The sequence below is a fragment of the Diabrotica undecimpunctata genome, chromosome 1 (genome assembly GCF_040954645.1).
Source record: "Diabrotica undecimpunctata isolate CICGRU chromosome 1, icDiaUnde3, whole genome shotgun sequence".
Lineage (NCBI taxonomy): Eukaryota > Metazoa > Arthropoda > Insecta > Coleoptera > Chrysomelidae > Diabrotica > Diabrotica undecimpunctata.
This window is the reverse complement of record NC_092803.1, coordinates 77,995,656-78,016,615: the sequence shown is the minus strand read 5'-3', so window position 1 is coordinate 78,016,615 and position 20,960 is coordinate 77,995,656. Positions and strand designations below refer to the sequence as shown.

The window sequence follows — 20,960 nt, the reverse complement described above, 5'->3', positions numbered from 1 at the left end:
CAGTAGCGATAATGGATTACGACTGATAAACTTAGCAGCAGCACTGAACATGACCGTCGCTAGCACCTATTTTGAACACAAGAATATACACAAGGTAACCTGGACCTCCCCTGATTTAAGAACAACTAGTCAGATTGATCACATCTTAATAGATTCAAGACACGGAACGGACATAATAAACTGCAGAAGTTATAGAGGCGCAAACATAGACTCACACCATTGTTTAGTGATCTCAACACTAAGGGCTAGAATTTCAAACTCCAACAAAGAAAAAGAAATAAATAGAAATAAATGGAATGTACAGAAGCTGAGAGATGCAACTGTTGCAAAACAGTACTGGGAAAATGTTACCAATAGGTTAAGGAATCAAAGTCTAGGCGAAGAAGACCAGAGAGGTATAGACTCATTCTGGAACAGGATAAGGGAAGATATTGAGTCAGCAGCACAAGATGAAATAGGAACAGAAACTTGTACCCGAAAAAATCACTGGTTTGACGATGAATGCAAAGACGCAACACAGAAAAAAAATGAAGCCTATGCAAAAATGCTTACCCGCCGAACTAGAACAAGTATAGAGAATTACCAGACAAAGAGAAGAGAAGAAAAGAAAATACACAGAATGAAGAAACGAAACCACTTAAAAAAGGAACTTCAATATATAGAAAACCTCAACAGAGAGAAAGAATTCAGAACATTCTATAAGAAAGTTAACATCAACAGAAAAGAATTTAAGGCAAACACAAATCAATGTAGAAGTTTAAATGGCGATCTCTTAACAACAAGAACAGACGTACTAAACCGATGGACGGAATATTTTAACCAGATACTTAATATAGAGGAAGAAGAAAACCCGGAAGACGAAAGCTGCGAGGTAAGCGGAGCAGACGAGAGGGAGGAGGATCCACCAACGATCCTGGAAGTTAAAGACGCTGTAAACAAACTAGCCAGAAACAAATCACCCGGAATAGATAATCTCCCAGCGGAATTATATAAAGAAGGTGGCCACGATATCATAATAGCCCTACAGCAGCTTATAAAAGAAATATGGATACAGAAGTCCCTTCCCAATGATTGGAATATTGGAATACTTTGCACCATACACAAAAAGGGTGATATCTTTGAATGCTCTAACTATCGAGGAATTACACTCCTAAATGCAGCGTATAAAATATTCTCCAATATACTATGCCATCGTATGGCACCATATGCAGAGCGAATATTAGGACAATACCAGGCTGGTTTCAGAGGTGGTAAATCAACAATTCATCAGATTTCAACCCTAAGACAAATTCTAGAGAAAACACTGGAATACGGTGTAGACACGCACCACATATTTATAGACTACAAGGCAGCCTACGACTCTGTAAATAGAAGAGAATTGTTTAGAGCAATGATAGACCTAGGAGTACCAAATCAGTTGGTAAGTTTAACCAAACTAACCCTTGAAAAAGTTGAATGCAAAGTACGAATCCAGGGGGAACTCTCTGAACCTTTTAAAACAAATAACGGGCTACGTCAGGGAGACCCACTCTCCTGTATACTATTCAATCTAGCTCTGGAAAAAGTAATACGTACGTCACAAATCACAACTACCGGTTCAATATATAACAAATCTGTGCAAATCTTAGCATATGCTGATGATATCAATATTGTTGGGAGAACGGAAAACGCAGCACGAGAGGCGTACGTAGCATTAAAGGAAGCGGCTACAAAAATGGGTTTAATAATAAACACCAACAAAACAAAATACATGAAAATAGGTAAGCAACCACAAACACTACGGCCACTTGTTATAGAAAATGACGTCATCGAAGCAGTTAACGAATTTGTATACCTGGGAACGCTCGTCAATACTGAAAATGACACTACCTCAGAGATAAACCGCAGAATTTGCACGGCTAATAGATGCTATTTTGGGCTTAATCTCCTTTTTAAATCTACAGTTATATCAAGAAGTACAAAAGTAAAACTCTACAAAACAATAATACGCCCAGTCCTAACATATGGTTCAGAAACCTGGACTTTAACAAAAAGCAATGAAAACATGTTAGGATGTTTCGAAAGAAAAATACTAAGGCGCATCTATGGAGCGGTAAATGAAAATGGTGTCTGGAGAAGACGATACAACTTCGAACTCTATAGGATATACCAGGAACCAGATATCGTAAAACACATAAAGATAGGACGTCTGAGGAGGGTAGGCCATGTAATGCGGATGGAGCAAACCGACCCAGCTAGAAAAACGCTCCTTGATAGACCTATTGGTCAAAGAAGAAGAGGAAGACCCAAAACAAGATTCCTAGATAACATAGACCAAGATATGAGAAATATGGAAATACGTGCTTGGCGGAGGAAGGCGATGGATAGGGACGACTGGAGAAAAATTCTTGGGGAGGCTAGGACCCACACAGGGTTGTAAAGCCAAAATGATGATGATGATGAAATGAAATATCCGAGACGATTTCGAAGAGTTACCAAAAGAGATAGACTACGGAACACTCAAATAAGAGAAGATTTACAAATAAAGTCCACATTAGAATATCTAGAAAGAAGGCAACTCAGTTGATGGGGTCATCTTCAGATAATGGAGAATACGAAAGCGGCGAAAGAAATTTGACAGGCAAAAACCCAAAGAAGAAGAAGAAAATTCTGACAAATTTATATATAATATTCTAATCAACGTTATATTCTAAGATAAAAATTTAAACATCCTTATAACAATTTTCTGTGGAAAAAAGATTATTTGTCTAACGCCATCTCTCTCTCTCTCTCTCTCTCTCTTTCTCTCCACACACACACACACACACACACACACACACACACACACGCACACACACACGCACACACACACACACACACGCACACACACACACATAGTACACCATGTACTCTTCAATTCTTCAGGTGTTGATTACAAATTTTAGTTGATAGATTTGTGAGAGATAGTGACCGAAGGCATCATTCCTTTCTGAGATACTAATTAATAATTTAATATACCTTAATATTCCTCGTTAAATTTTCCTTAGTAGTGGTATTGTAACTTGAACTTTTTAGTTTTCTCGTTGCTTTTTGTAATGGGTTGTCGGTTACTTCTGTTCACGTAAATTCTTCTTATTACATTTGTATAGACTGATTTTTTATTCCAAAAATTTTTTTAGTTCATATGCTGTTTAATAAAATTTATTTTTATTTCTCACTGTTTTGTTTTGTTGCCAAGCTTTTCTTTCTATGCAGTTTTTTCTTCTGTAAACAACAGTGTTCTTGTTACTTGTGGATGTTATCAATTTGAATTTGCTCTTCATAAGACGTTAGTTTTTGTAGGTCAAATTATCTCCGATTCAACCTCTAAATATGTTTTAATGGTATTTTTAAGTATATTGCTTGGTTTTGTCCTCCATCAATTAAAGTAATTTTTCAATTGTAATTTTTGTTGTAAAGAACAGGAGGCAAAAATTGGCAAAAAATTAATAACGGCAATATTACAAATTTTCAACACAATAACAACACCGTACCTACAACAGGAAAAAAATAATATTAAAACTTATTAAGCTAGTTATAGATATACAGCAAAAACCGTATTCCATGATTCCATTTTGGGTTTAGACAAGAACGTGAAACCGTAAAACAAGCCCATGGTTAGTCAATTAAATCAGTAATGACCTTCAAAATAAACGATATTGCTCAAGCAGCCTTTTTTTATACAAGCCAGGCCTTCGATTGTTAATTACGAAAAAGCTTTCTATAAAGTAAGGCATGAAAAACTAATATCAATACTTATGAACTAGCGCATTGGTAGTAAAATCATAAATATAGTGCAAAAATTATATTGGAACCAAAGTGCCATAGTTCAAATTATCGGGAAACACTCAGAAGAAATGAAAATCTGTAGAGAAGTTAGATAGGAATATGTTTTATCGCTTCTTCTTCAGGTTCCTTCTCCTATCGGAGGTTGGAAATCATCATCGCTATTTTAATTTGATTGGCCGCGCTTCTGAATAATTCTAATGAGCTGCAACCGAACCACTCTCTCAAATTTCTTAGCCAGGATATTTTGCGTCGTCCTGGGTTTCTCTTCCCTTGTATCTTCCCTTGCATAATTAACCTAAGTAATACGTACTTCTCGCCCCTCATTATATGACCCAGATATTGAATCTTTCTAATTTTAACAGTTTTTATGACTTTACATTCTTTCTTCATTCTTTTTAACACCTCTATATTAGTTACTTTTTCAGTCCACGATATTCTGTGGATTCTTCTGTAGCACCACATCTCAAAGTAGTTTAATTTTTTGATTTCAGACTGTTTTATTGTCCACGCAAAGTTTTATCGCTACTTTTGTTTAACTTATATTCTGAAGAAATTTTCCAAAACACGCTCAATAATATCAAAGCGGGAGTTACCGTTAACGGAAAATTATTTAACTACTTACGATATGCAGACGACACTGTGATCATAGCCACGAGTATAGAAGATCTACAACATTTTATCGAAAGCTTAAGTATGAATAGTGCTGAGATGGGAATTTCTATAATATACATGCTAATTACAAAGAGACCACAAAATATACCATCACCTATTGACAATCAATGGTAACGTGATAGAACAAGGAGAAAAATATCAGTACTTGGGAACTTTGATCAATGAAACCAATGGTCATACTGCAGAAATAAACAGGCGAATAGAGATTGCCAGATCAGCATTTATACGAATGAAGCCACTCCTAACGTGCAAAAATCTAAATTTTTATATATTTTCAATATTATTATATGGAGCTGAGACATGGACATTAAAAAAATGCAATTTAAAAAGAATCGAGGCTTTTGAACTCTGATTATACCGCAGAGTATTAAAAATATCATGGAATGATAGAATTTCAAATAAAGAAGTACTAGAGAGGGTTGATAAAGAAACAGAACTAATCACCGCTATACAAACCAAAAAACTGGAATACCTAGGCCACGTGATGAGAGGACCAAAATATGAAATTTTGAGACTTATAATACAGGGAAAGACTCAAGGAAGAAGATCTGTTGGCCGAAGGCAGAACTCATGGTTCAAGAATCTACGTGATTGGTATCAATGCAGATCGATTGATTTGTTTAAAGCAGCAAGTTCAAAAATAAAAATAGCCATTATGATTGCCAACCTCCGTAGGGAGACGGCACTCTAAGAAGGCCTTCGATAAAGGCTGGTCCAAAGGACTACTCTACAAACTAAAAAACTTTTTATACATTCTATGAATTCTTAAAATGCTACTTATGTGATAGATATTCTTCAGTTAAATATGAATCAGAATAAAATGAATTTGTTTCGAAACTATCTTACCGATATCTTACCGATGAATCAGAATGTTTTCACTATCTTTACAGATCTACCAACCACAAGAACCACAATAATAGAGACTTTCGCAGATAATACTGCATTATTTTCCTCCCATAAAAATCCATTGGCTGTCTCACCTATAAACTATCTTAAATCTTAAATAAAATCCAAAAATGATTAAGAATATGGAAAATTGGAGTTAACGAGACTAAATCAATCCATGTCATCTTCGCCTTAAGGCGAAATACGTGTTCAGTAATAATACTAAATGACAATTATTCGTCAGAAAAAAGAAGTTTGCACCTCGACAGAAAACAATTGAGAATCCAACTTCAATTTTACTGGTCTATTGGCAAGAAATTGCAATTACAGATATTAATAAATAAAGCTATAGTGACGTTATTACGGACATATGGCATTTAATTGGGCGCTTGGCTAACAACTCAAATTTTCTTATATTTTTGTTCCTAGTTAGCTTTTAATATCCATCTTTACCTTATACCTCCAGGACCCACTAAAGTAGATGATAAAAAACTATATATAAACAATATGATATGAATAGGTGTAATATAATTGGAAATAAATAAATCAATAAAATCAAATTTTGGTAAATTCAACCTATCTGTTTACTTTTTTGAAGACTCTAATGATAGTTTAGTATCGTAAAAATAAAATTCAAGTATTTTAAAAAATATATATATATTTTACTATTTGCTAATATAACATAGTGATAATAATAAAATTAACTAAATTGTATAATGGCTGTGAAAGGCTAACACCCCTCACACCAACACTTCAGACTAGCGCTGCAATGCCCACTTACTCGTCCTTCTTCCTTACATACTCTGCGGCAGGTTTCGTTGTCCCATACTGCACATGGGCCTCCATATCTTCCGGAAAGACAGTCACCGAAAGCAAGTTCGGTACCGATGGTAAGGATCAACAAAACGGCAAAGATGAAATAACCTTTCATGTTGAAATTTTTTATTTTGCAGATCTGTGGTCTACGTTGAATATAAATGTAGTTCTTTTTATCGTTGGTTGGACTCTTGTGCTGACTCTGTTTTGGAAGCTCTTATTTATATTAATAAATCTAGTTAATTACATAAAGAAGGAGTGTTTACGGGTTTTCCAATAAAATATAATTTATAAGTAGCAGGTTTCGCAAAATTGTTGTTTTGGTTTATTTCTGCGAACGGTCGGTAAAGGGATTACCCTGGTCTTTCACTATAACTTATGTAAAGTTCGATGAAAGTTGAAGGTCAAAACTTGTTGCGTGTATTATGTTTATGTTATTGTAAACGTTTTCTCCAATGCAAATTATTAGAAATGAATAACTATATAGCGTGATTCTTTGTGAGTTTTAATTAGACATTTTAGGAAAACTTGACATAATAAGTAACTGAAAATGTAGGTTCTGAAGCTATTTTCTGTAGCATCTTTTTTTTTAGAAGCCGTCTGTTATGAGCCGGTCGTATTGCAGATAATTGGCTTATTGTACATAGTGTACAAGAAAGTCTATTTTTGGTTATTTAAATTTAGTTTATTTGTAATTTTTAATTACTTTTGATTGTTTTTTATTTAACCGAAAAATTAAAATGTCAAAAGTTTGCGTACGTCGGCAATTTTGCCATTTATGCAACTTCGAAAAAATGAAAAAGTTCGATTTTAGTTCACGTGAAATTTAATTGATAATTAAATCTAATGCATCAACGGTGTTAAGAGTTTGGAGAAGCTGGTAATGACGAGACTGATTGGCATCGTGGAGGATTTGGACGTACTAGAATATTAAAAGGCCGTGAATTGAACCATCTTAGACTTCTTGCTCTGAGAAATATACAGGACTATATACATAAAGTACGAGATGATTTATTTGCAGCTACAGGAAGGGTAGTCTCTAGAAGAACAGTTAATTAAAGATTACTTGAAATAGGACTGAGAGCTTACTGTCCGCTTTTGGTGTTACCTTAGACACCACAACATAAGGTTCGACGCATAGATTGGTGCAGAGCTGAGAAAAACTGGAATGGCCAATGGAATTTTGTTTGCTTCAGTGAAGAATGTAGGTTTTGTTTGGGTAATTCTAATGGGCCACGAGGAAGACGTTTTGGAAGTGAGAGACGAAATATTGACTTGGTTGTTAAACGTTATACAGCAAGACAACCAAGCATTATGATATGAAGTTCTATATGTTTCTTAAGCAAATCACTTCTAGTTCTTATTTACGGCATTATGATAGCTCAACGATATATTGATGAAGTAGTGCAACCTGTTTAACATCCCTACATATAATCCATTCCAAATGCGATCTTTTAACAGGATAACGTAATACCTCATATTGCCCGTGTAGCCATGGAGTTTATACAAAAATCTGGTTTAGAAACTTTGTAGTGGCCATCAAGATCAGCTGATTTGTCACTCACCGAACATGTCTGGGATATGGTAGGTCGAAATCTAAATCGATTGCCGCGTCCTCCAGCAAACTTAGATGACCTGTGGGATGCCATAAGAAGAATCTGGATAATTATTCTGCAATATGATATAGATTTATTCGAAGAATGCCCCTCAGAGTAACTGAGTGTATAAAAAATCAAGGAGGAGCCACTTATTATTAATTTTTTGAGGAAAATGACATTGCAAATTTGTTTATAATGTTGTCAAATAATAAAAATTATATAATATATACTTCCATAAATAAATATGTTTGCATTTATTTTGGCCATCAGTATATTTCAAATCATTTCGTTGCCTCTCGATTTAGAACGTATGCTGCAATAAACCGCCAGAAAATTTAACATGGTAATTTCCCCAAAAAAGCCAAAATGCATGGTTCTAATAGCAAATTTACTAAGATATAAATTGGAGCTGAAAGGTCATTTACTAAAACAAGTTATGGGGTTTTAAATATCTAGATATCATATATTATCTAGCTAGCTACGGTAACACTTTAGCTCCCATGTGCACCACCCGTGGGCACAGTAAGATTTCCGTTCAACCCATGTGTCCCACAGATGAGCACAAAACTTATCCTTGTTCATTTCGGTGTGTACCTCTTATAACCGCAGATATAGACTATAGGCGTGGCATACGGATTCTCTAGAATGCCTGTGGACGATGGTTTGTTACCCCCGCTATTTTTTGAGTAAATACAGGTTATGATACTTAGCCTATCATTGTATCATTTACACGCGCTGTTAGCTTGCAAAATAAAAGTTATTGTAGTACGCAAAATGAGTAAATCGTGGAAAAATAAACAAAAGTTAAGTGAAGATGAACTTAGACGAATTTTAGAGGAGAGCGATTTTTTTGAAAGTGACAGTGAGTCGGAAAATTCGTTGAACGATTACAATTTTGACCAATCCAGTGATGGCACTAGTGAAGATAGTTATCTGGGAACTGCAAATGTTGCTAATAAGAACACTTTTAAAAGAAAAACATCCGGCATGTATGACCAGTTTTCGAAAAAAATTAAAATAACTGAAAATATACCATCTACATCTACAGGGAGAGTGCAACAAGTAAGTAACAAAACTAATTCTCAAACTGACGGGAATCAGTCACAAAATGATGAAAACATTAATTCCGAAATTGAAATTGAAGAATCCGCATTAGATTTGTCAGAAAATACAATAATTTGGGGAGATACTGATAGTAATAAGTTAAATCAATTTAAATTTGATGACGAAATTATGAATTTTAGAAATGTTGATCATATGAAAGATAAATTACCTATTGACTTCTATTTGCTGTTATCATATCATATCAAAGAATGGTATGATTTCTAAATGGATTCCTACGACACGAGAGGAAATGAAAGTATTTTTTGGCCTGATAATATGGATGGGACTAAATAAAAAACCAAGGTTTCGAGATTATTATAGTACAAATAGGTGTTATAGAAAAGAAATTTCTGCTAGTTGTGGTATTAGTCGTAACAGATTTGACAGTCTGATGCATTTCTTACATGTTGCCAATAACGAAGCTGCTCCTGAAAATGATAAGCTATATAAAATTAGTCCAGCACTTGAAATTCTAAACAAACAATTTCAAAAAGTATATATTCCAGGTGAGAAACTTTGCATAGACGAGACTATGGTGCCTTTCCGTGGTAGATTAGGATTTCGACAGTACATACCTGGCAAAAGACATAAGTACGGAATAAAACTATTCAAAGTATGTATTCCGAATGGTTACACTTATAATGTAAAGGTGTACGGTGGAAAAGGGACTGTACCTATCAACAAGAGTGTATCTATGGATGTGGTTATGGAGTTGATGGCAAAATTGTTAAATCATGGACGAACTCTTGCCATAAATAACTATTACACCAGTGTTACATTGGCTCACGAGCTAAATAAAAACAAAACATTTGTAATTGGGACACTGCGAGGAAAGAGAAAGTTAAATCCTCAACAAATTGTTAAAAGCAAATTACAAAAAGGTGGAATGAAAGTACTTCAGAGTAGTTCAAAGGTTATTGTTGGAAAATGGAGAGATAAGAGAGAGGTGTTATTTTTGACCACGAAATCTGTTCCGGAAATGATAGATGTTGTAACCAAAAGAGGTATAGTCAAAAAACCTTCCAGTATTGTCGAATATAATTCAATAAAATCATATGTAGATGTATCCGACCAAAAGGCCGCTTATGCTTCAACGATTCGCAAGGGTGTCAAGTGGTACCGAAAAGTTTTACTCGAACTGCTTACAAACACGGTAGTAGTAAACAGTCAATGTATTTATCAACATATTACAGGAAATCGTATTAGCATCACACAGTTTCGTGAAGATTTGGTACAATCACTGGTAAAGAAAATAAATGTAGAAGTTATTCCTCATTCACCACATATTCTTCAGGAAACTGAAACAAGAGGACGATGTAGTTTATGCTATAAAAACTATGCTAGCAGACTTAATAGCGCAAACAGAGTCGCACGTTGCCTAAATCAAACAATATGGAGAAATTAAAATATCGGGAAAGATTTTTTTTACATCCTTTATTTATTGTAATCTGTTTGTACAATACAAACAATAATCAATAAGTTTATCACGTAATTAACACAGGGGAGATCCGTCCAGTGACAAAAATCCTTTAAGATAAATTTCTAATATATATAAATATTAGAAATATAAATAACACTTTACAAAGACATTTACTAACATATTAAAAAAATAGCAATAGTTAAAATACACACACAATTATAAGTTATAGGTACATATAGTATAAGTTGTAGCTATAAAATGATAGAGTATACGTTTATGTATGTAAAGGTATAGAAAGGTCTAAGGGATTACGGCGTTTTAGTCTTCCTCTCCTCTGTCGCTTAAGTAGGTCTTGGGCAAGCGCATTTGGATGGTTAAGTAGTCTATTCTTGTAAGTGCCACTGAGTGAGACAACGGTGTCTTTAATATTTTGGATCTGAAGGTCTCGATGTATAACATAATTGGGCACATACCATGGTACATTAGTAATATGTCTCAAAACTTTAGATTTGAAACGTTGAAGTTTCAGTATATGAGAATTAGATGCTGTATCCCATATCTGTATACTGTAGCTAGGTCCAAACTGGCTTTAGAATACATTTATATAGTAATAATTTGTTATGTAGACTAAATTTGGATTTTTGGTTCATGAACCAATACATTTTCCTGTATATTAATCCTAGTTGCAGTCGCTTTGTCCAGATGTGCTTTCCCCAATTAAGTCGGCTGTCAAAATGTACTCCCAAGTATTTAACATCACTTTTTTTTGGGTATTATGGTATTGTTTATGCGCACAAATGATATACTCTCTTTTCGTAAAGTAAATGTTATATGTGCTGATTTGCTATTTACTTTATCTCGCCTCAGTTTTAACCATTTCTCTAGTTCATTTAAATGAATTTGTAAATTTTGACAGGTTCTAATAGGAACCGAGCTAGAAGCCATTATCACAGTATCATCTGCATAGGTAGCAATTGTGCTGTTTACTCTTGTGGGAATATTTGCCGTATAGAGTAAGTATAAGGTTGGTCCCAATATACTCCCCTGAGGTACTCCCGATATAATTGGATATATGTTTAATACTGCTTCATTGTATCTTACCTGAAAATATCGATTGGTAAGATAGGATCTCAGAAGTACATAAAGAGAATGAGGAAAGTCAGTTTTTATTTTAGATAGCAGCCCCTCATGCCATACTTTATCAAATGCTTGTGGGACATCCAAAAAGGCTGCAGTGCAGTATTCTTTCTTTTCAATTGCCTCTCTTACTACTTTGGCAACTCTAGGTACCTGCTCAAATCCAAACTAATAATCAGGTATTAACTTTTGTCTGTCGATTATAGAATTCATTCTTTGAAGGAGTATCCTCTCAAATATCTTAGAGAGAATGGGAAGCAAACTGATTGGACGATAGGATGATAGTTCGTGTGGATCTTTATTAGGTTTCAGTATAAGAATAATTTGTGCCATTTTCCATTGAAACGGAAAATAGCCTAACTTTAGTATAGCGTTAAATGTGTATATAACCAGCCGAAATCCTTCTTCGGGTAAATTTTTGCAGAATTTTCCCGATATTAAATCATACCCTGGAGCTTTTTTAGTATTGAGATATTTAACCATCTCTTTAATTTCGTTAATTTTGATATTTTCTATAGGATGTGACATCTGGTAGGGTTCATCTAAGTTCTTGTGAATAAATTCTTCTTCTTCCTTAGAGATAGTGGGAAAGAAATGAAAGGCAGAATTTGCAAAACAGTCATAAGACCAATAATGACATACGCGGTAGAAACACGACCCGGCAGAGGATAAGAAGGATTTTAAAAACAGCAAAGATTAAAACACTTAAAAAAATAATGGTAAAACACTATGGGACAATCCTAGAAGTACAGATGTACGACGTAGATGCAGGGTGGAGACCGTCAAGCACTGGGTAATAAATAGAAGAGTAGAATAGAACAATCATACAAGCCGAATGACAACAAATAGGGTGGTAAAGACGGCAAAGGACGGTCACCAATAGGAAGACGATCAGTACAAACACCACGAAAACGATGGAACAATCACTTACTGGAGGCACATTGAAAAATAGACAAAGTCATGTTTACATAAAAAGAAGAAAAAGAAGTTTAAAATAATATCTAATCAAGTATATGTTATTTAGCATTAAATTTAAATGATAATGCTAAACAACATAGACCTATTGAGTTATATAAGTATACTTGCATTTACCCATCAGATTTACTTATAAAATCTACAACTCGGCATGATTTTAATACCAATTTTATATTGGTATTAAAATTATAAAAGTGGAAATTGAAACGTCAATAAACGTATTTTAACCTTTAATTGTGGCTTATTCCAATTTTGTATTGTTTTAGCTGTTAAATATATTGAATATGACCCGATGATGAGGTGCAAATTTTAAATATCAAAAGCGGTCATCTTAATTGAATAAACAAAATTTGAGTAATTAACCTTATTTCTTTCTTTTATCTTAGCATTAACGATTGTATTTTAAAATGAGATGAGAATATTGTAGAATATATTATTATAAAGTAGAGAGTATTATAAGTATAATGATTTTCAAATTATTTTGCAGATGAATTTGGATATCAAAAACGTATTCTGAAAAATAGTTATAGTTTTTTTTACTTTAAGGTTTTACCTTTTTAAGGTCATATAAATTATTGGAATATCAAGAAAAAACATTTTTAATCTGAACGTATATATTAACCATCACAAAATTAACACGTAATAACATAAAAATTAAGAAATTAAAAAATATTTGTCAAACAGCTAGCACCCTTCACACCAACACTTCAGGCTAGCGCTGCAATGCCCACTTACTCGTCCTTCTTCCTTACATACTCTGCGGCAGGTTTCGTTGTCCCATACTGCACATGGGCCTTTATATCTTCCGGAAAGACAGTCACCGAAAGCAAGTTCGGTACCGATGGTGAGAATCAACAAAACGGCGAAGATGAAATAACCTTTCATTTTGAAAATTTTCTTTTGTAGTTCAGCGATGTACGTTGAATATAGTTCTATATTTGTCGTTGGTTTGACTACTGTGCTGATTCTGTTCAAAAAGCTCTTATATATATTAATAAATCTAGTTGATTACATAAAAATACCACCATTACGGTTTTTCCAATTAGAAAAATTTGTATGTATATATTTGTATGTATGGAGCATTCGCAATCTTTGTTTTGAATTATATTAAATTTCTGAGAATAATATCCAATAGAATTTCCATATACGTTCTTGAGAAAAACTACTAAGTTCGATGAGTTATGTCGACGATCATGAAAAAATGTATCTTTGGTATTACATAACAATTTGCTAATATGTATAACAAAAATGTTTTCTCGCTAACAAGGAATAAATAATAAATCCTAATGACAACTTTACGATTTTTTTCATGATACATTTTAAAGAATATTATTCTCTTTCAGTAATACTTATAATATAGATGAAGATATTCTGTCCAATACACTAATTCATTTGTCTGTTAATCTGTACAACAGAAAAATTCAAAAGCAAAGGAAAAACAACCTAAAACAGAATCTTAAAATAAATGTAAGGAATATGTCCTAATTATATTTATTAATTTGTAATAAAAAATCGTCAAAAACGACGACACAAAAAAGAAAATATTATGTTTATAAGGGATTAAGACACGATTGATTGTAATGAAAATTTCATTTTATAATTGTTGTTTGGCATTTCGATTTCCACTCGGGAAATAGTTTTCAAAAAAGGTTATTTTTAAAATAGTGAACCTCGTTTTTATGAACCTCGATAACCAAAACCACATGTTTCTTACAGTAAGTTCGGTACATAATTCATAACTTAATTTAAAAGTTATCCAATTTGTTTATCCAAAATAACTTGTTTTGCAATAACATGAGTCAGAAAAAAATTAACTTACAATGATTCTACAGGTAGCATAAGCAAGGGAAAGAGTTATTCTATCAAAAGAATTAAAAAGAAAAAGTTAGAAAAGACCATTTTCAATATTCCACAATTTGATTGCAAAAACGTTACAATTTTTTACTTATAAACAATTTAAATAATTTTTAGCTATTGCCCAGGGAAAAGTTATATTTCATATTCGAAAACCTGACAAGTTCAAAAAAGGGTGGTACAACAGGCGGTACAGTAGACTATCGCAAAGCTTCATTACATATTTATGTTTTCTGTATTTTAAAAATTTAAATATTTTTAAAATTAAAGAAAGTAATTTTATTATTCACTTATTATTTATATTTAAAAAAATTATATTATATTAAAATAATTTAATAAATTATTATGTTTTCTCCTGACGCCACCTGCTAGCGTATCAACAAAGCATTTGTTGTTTACTTCTCACAGGCAAAGTCTGTGAGTTTATATTCTTCTAAGTTTCTTTCGCTCTTATATATCTAGCTTCATTTCTATGGTTTTGCTTAAGATCCAGGTCTCCAGATCCATAGATTGAGCTTTTAGTGTGTATATGGCTTTCCCTTAGAATTCTTTCCCGTATTAGATTAAAAAATACAGTAGACAGAGGCCACCTTGTCAAAGGCCTCTAGTAATATTAAAGCTGTTAGAGACATGACCTTCTATCATAACTTTACTTTTGGTTTTATTCAGAAGGGATTTAGTTAATCGTATAATTGTATCCGAAGAGTCAAAATATTTTAATGTGTCGATCAATTTATGTCTGTTTATTGTATCATATGCTTGTCGAAAATTAATGACCAATATGTTTAGTCTTGTGGATGACGGAAGTGGCAATGCGTTATTTTAGGTCTGGTATAGAATCAAGTAGCGTCTGATCCAGAATGGATGGTTGCAAACAGCGTCTGACTCCAGGTTAGGGGCGGCTGAAATCTAAACTCGCCAACCCGCTGGGCAAGACTGGCGTTTTAATTGCCATTTTCCCTTCAATATATTCATGCATAAATCGAGATTCAGAAATATAGTACCCCAGGTGGGTAGAGTTTATAACTAAGAATCTTTAGAATTAGAGCAGGAACTAGGGGCTATTAAATGGGATATTGTAAGCTTATGTGAAACGGGACTTCAAGGAGAGAAAAAGACCACCCTAAAATCTGGGCACACTTTATACCAACATAATTCAGAACAGAACCATACCAACCATACCGCCAAGGAGGAGTGGCTTTCATGGTCAACCGAAGAATAGAACACCAATAAACGATATAGCTTACAGATAATACACTGCTATGCTCCAACTTCCACTGCGGATGAGTCAATAGAACAACTCTACAAAGATATAACGCGAGCTAAAGACCTAGAAAAAATACGCTATGTTATCATCACCGGAGATTTTAATGCAAAAATAGGGCGGCAAATAGCAGGCGACTCAGACTACATAAGAAATTTCGGTCTATTTAATCTATATCTATATATCTTTCGGTCTATTGCTAATTACATAAGCACCGAAAAAATGTTTTGCCTGAACACGTTCTATAAAAAACAAATACAAAGAAAGTGGACATGGCATAGCCCTGACGGCCAGGTTGAGAATGAAATAGTTTTTATCCTTTCCAGTGATAGATCAATATGTAAAAACATCGAGGTGCTGAACAAATTTAACACCGGTAGTGACCATAGACTAGTTCGTGCCGATATACGTATTAACATAAAGAGAGAAAGACGAAAACTATTAACAACAAACCCTTTACCGACGGCAGACATCCTAGCCAGTAATAAAGAGAAATACCAAGAGGAATTAGCACGGAAACTAGTAGCAAATACCTTTGAGCACAAGAATATAGATGAACTAGCTGAGAAAATAACTAAAGACATACACACAGTCACTAAGAAACTTTGTTGCAGAATAAGAAAACAAAAAGAAGCTAAACTAAAACCCGAGACTCTAGAACAGATAGAGAAACGAAAAAGAACGAACAGAGATAACCCGGACTATAAAGCGCTCAACAGAAGCGTTAAGAAAAACATTTGAAAAGACCTCAGAGCTTATAGAACAAACCAGATTCTTGAAACCATAGAGAACAATAAGAACATGAAAGTACTAAAAACATGTAAATCCACTGGTAGGAATAAAATCATAAAGATAAAAGACGACCGTGGAACATTGTGCTCGCATAAGAAAGAGAACTTTAGAAGCTGTATACTTCTACTATTCCGAACCCCGGTATACCAACAAATCATATCTTAAATGTGGGCTCAGAGGATCTCCCTGAAATAATAACAGCAGAAATTAGAGCCGCCCTAAAACAAATGAAAATGGGAAAACACCAGGAGAAGATAAAATTACTTCAGAGATGCTAAAAATGGGAGGCACTGCATTAGAAGAGGCAATGAGAGCATTACTGAATAAATGCCTATTGGAAGGACAAATACCAAAAGCATGGAAAAATCCGGAAGTCATTCTACTCCATAAAAAAGGGGACACCGCAAATATAGAACACTACCGACCAATAAGCTTATTGTCACACCTTTACAAACTACTAGGCCAAATAATAACAAATAGATTGACAGCTAAGCTAGATGCATACCAACCAGTGGAGCAAGCAGGCTTCGTAAGGGTTTTAGCACTATCAATCAGTTGTAAAAAATCCGGACAGTTATTGAAAAAACAATAGAGTACCTACAACATACCACTACATCTGGCATTTGTCGATTATCACAAAGCATTCGACAGTATCGAGAAATGGGCTACAGAAGAAGAAGACAGCAATGTCTTAAAAAAACTAAATTGGGTCGAAAAGGGATTAAAAATAGATGGAGTATATCTTAAACATTTGCGTTTCACAGACGGCATAGTACCAATAAGTACAGATATCCATGAACTAAAATCAATGCTACAAGATTTAAATCACAAATCGAATCAAATTGGATTAAAAATAAATCTCGACAAAACAAAGATATTAAGCAACAGCCTAGAAAACACCATGATAGATAACATCAATATAGAAAAGGTAGAACAATATATATATATATATATATATATATATATATATATATATATATATATATATATATATATAGGACATGCAATTAAAAACGAAAAGGACAATCAAACCCTAGAAAATTAAAAGGGCACCATTGTCATGGGCTGCTTTTGGTAAGTTGAGCTTCATTTTAAAAGACAGAAAAATCCCAATACACTTAAAACGAAAAACCTATGACACTCATATTACTACCAGTTGAAACTTATGGATTGGAAACTATGGTAATAACAAGAAAAATGACAGAATAATTAAGAGTAACTAAACGGGCCATGGAGAAGGCCATGTTAAATATAAGCCTTAGAGACAAAATTCCTAACACCGAAATACGTCGAAGAACTAAAGTAATAGCGACATTGAGATGGCAATGGGTAGCACATGTAGCAAGACAAGACATCAACATATGGTCTCATAAAATGACATTCTGGAGACCTCGAGAAACAAAAAGAAGCATGGGAAGACATAAAAAGAGATGGATAGACGATATAACAGCTGTAAGTTTCGACATTTTGAATAACGCACTCCTCTCTCGTTACATAAATCGACTCTTTCAAATGTCTGCCGCGACTATATAAATATGAAAATTTAACTTAAAATGTTTTACTAATAACTTTTTAATACAATATTCGAACAGATAATGAAATTGAATTAGATGATTCAATATTGTTAATAATTGAATAACATTTGTGACTTTTAAATTTTGACCGTTCGAATTCTAGCGTCGATCTATTATTTTTCTGCTATTCTGCTAAAAACCGCTATTTCTTGATGCCTTCTCGTGGCCGTAGTTGGTGCTTCTTTATCTTCTTTACATTTATGGGTTTCAATTAGTTGTGCCTGTAGACTGTAGACTGACAAGCTTTCCACTCCATAGTTTAGGACATCTTTTTTTATTTTCGGGAGAGTGCATATATCGCGTTCGAGTCGCTAATTTCTGGTGATGTAGAAACAGTGACGGTACCAGACTCAAAGATGTTGACAATTCGCGTGCCTGTGCTGCAGAAGATGTCGATAGTTAGTCTGATGTCAACGGTTGTCTATCACCGGTTTCATACAGAGAAAATGATTGGTTTTTTGTTTACCTCTTCAATATATTCTGCATCTGAGAACAAATGCCTGTTAAGAGGGTATATCTCCATCGTCTTAAATCCGTTGATAACAATTTGAGATATTTGGCATTTGACATAGCCTCTCCCAAATAAGTCCAATATATCGTAAGCGCAGAGGACACATTGGGTAGTGAACAATGGGGAGGCAGTGACACTATGGAAACATGGTCTGCTCTAGCTAGATTAATGACATCAATATTCTGTGTATGGCTAAAGTGGCCATCCAAAATGAATAATGCTGGCTTTTTCTCGGTAGGGCGATACCAGTCTATAAAATGTTAAAACCATTGGGTGAAAAAATTAAATTGTATCCAATCCAAAGAATGCACCACAAATATCGTTCCCGGCGATGCACCGTTCTTCAATTGCTCGTTCATGTTTTTGCTAGGAGGAATTACTAGAAGAGGTACAAAAGAACCAGCAGCATCCATATAGCGGACAATAGTTATTAGAGCTTGTCTTTCTGCTGAAGTCAAATCACCTATTTGTTTTTCCCCTTCATGATAATTACTTTCGCAATTTTGGATTGTACTACTACGTTTTAAAAAAGTCGAATTCACTTCCTTCCTGCGATGTCATTTTTAAACGGATGTTCGATGCTGTTATTTTCTGGCAAGACAATAATTGACACGCACTCTCAAGGCTATTGTTTAAAACTGTACGTCTGTCCCTTTTAACACTCACTGCTTCCTCTGAAACACCATATTTCATGTTAGATAATCTCAGCAGCGTAGTTTTCTGTACATTATACTGCTTATTTCTTTTTTCCAACCCACTTTTTTACTTCTAATAGCATCTACAGCTTTTTTAATTCTTGATGAGTTCCACCCCTTAAAGACCAAAAACGACCCCTGAAACCAAAAGAAAACGTATAAGCGATAGAAACTGACATTTCTACATTAAAAATGCAGGGTCTGATTTAAAAACAAGCATGGGGTCCGATTTGAGCAACCATACGATCAGATTTATAGTTAAAATAACCTTTTCGATAAACATCGAAATAAAATAACTTAGATACAAAAATGATCCCCAATCCTTCCCATTAAAGAATGTATATATAGATTATTACTTACCTTCCAATATCCTGTTAGTATCAATCAAAAAGTAGGTCGTTCTTAATTGTTTGATAGTGGCGAAAGCATAAATTAATGTTTAGTGGCATTTCCAACAGAGTGCAGCACATTAGAAAACCAGGAAGGCCAAGAGTCCGCTTTTGGGCCGGGGTCCGAATTTAGGTACTTTCCTCTAATAAATTTATTGTTAAAATAATCTTGTAAACTATTTAAACAATCAATAGAAAAAATTACGATTTTTTTGGGACGATTTTTATTGACAAAATATAAGAATAGATTATTTACAGTTAAATTTACAATGACTTATTTATTTAAACAACGCGAAATTAGGAAAATTATCTTTTTTTTTAAATACGACACACATGTAATTTACAAATGTTTATATTTGTAATTATATAATATCGTATTAAACTTTTACAAACAATTTTAATTTTAACAATTATTTATAGTATCTAATTTATTGTATATTTAGATGTAAGCGATCTATTAAAAAAAATTTGTCGAACATTATTTAAACAATTTACATGGTTAATTTAACATTAAATTTAGTAACAAAAGGTACAGGCAATGAAAAATAAGAATATATAAAAATTAAAAAGGAAACGTCAAAATCCATTAATAAGAACAAGAGATACAGTTTTTACCGCGGATTTTAAAATAACCTCTCCACTACTCCAAGCTGAACGAATTTGAGCTCCACATTTTGAAGCTTTGTAGTCGACTCTGTTTAAAGGCAATCTTTTTCAAACTTTGAAAGCTCTCTCTCTCTCTCTCTATCTCTATCTCTATCTCTATCTCTATCTCTATCTCTATCTCTCTCTCTCTCTCTCTCTCTCTCTCTCTCTCTCTCTCTCTCTCTCTCTCTCTCTCTCTATTGCAAAAAAAGAAGTTTGGAATAAACAAATTTAATAATTTAAATATATTGAAATTTATTAATGAATAACTTGGAAATTTAAAATTTTAATAACATTTTTAATACTATAAAACTGCTCTTTCTATGCAATATCAAGGTTCTAGGTTCATTTTTACACTAGTTTGATTTTTACAATACTTAGTATTACAACATTTATTGAAAATGTACAATTCTTAGATTTTTTACAGTTTTCTAAGTAATTAATTAGTAAATCAACATTCATAAATTACCATTTTAAAGCTTAAACGTTTTTTATTGATAATTACCTTCAAATCCGTTCAAAATGCTGTACTTTTTACAGATAGATAAAAATTCTTTAAAAGTGATGCATTTTTAGCAATAAATTGTTAATAATTTTAAAAGTCCGCCGAAATCACTCTAGGAAACATAAATGTTCGAGTTTTGAGGTCCGTTAAACTCAAAAAAATTGTCATATACTTGGGATTTCTCTTTTCCTTTTGCTTGTTCTCAGTCTTCAGATAGGCACCACTTAGCTCCATATTTCGTTCCCTGTTCTGATTAAATATTCTGCAACATCAATTTTTAGGTAGTTATGCGATTTCTTACATTTTGAACTTTTGTC

General features: G+C 33.5%; 2 protein-coding genes across 2 annotated transcripts; both read right to left on the bottom strand.

The window, feature by feature from the left end:
* Positions 1–6,010: 6,010 nt before the first annotated feature.
* Positions 6,011–6,395, bottom strand: LOC140439370 (drosomycin-like). Its single transcript, XM_072529227.1, has one exon. It carries the CDS (start codon positions 6,293–6,295, stop codon positions 6,095–6,097), a length of 201 nt encoding a protein of 66 aa, XP_072385328.1. The 5' UTR covers positions 6,296–6,395; the 3' UTR covers positions 6,011–6,094.
* A 6,615-nt stretch (positions 6,396–13,010) lies between these two features.
* On the bottom strand, positions 13,011–13,373 carry LOC140439361 (drosomycin-like). The gene has a single exon (XM_072529216.1). It carries the CDS (start codon positions 13,297–13,299, stop codon positions 13,099–13,101), a length of 201 nt encoding a protein of 66 aa, XP_072385317.1. The 5' UTR covers positions 13,300–13,373; the 3' UTR covers positions 13,011–13,098.
* Positions 13,374–20,960: the final 7,587 nt, after the last annotated feature.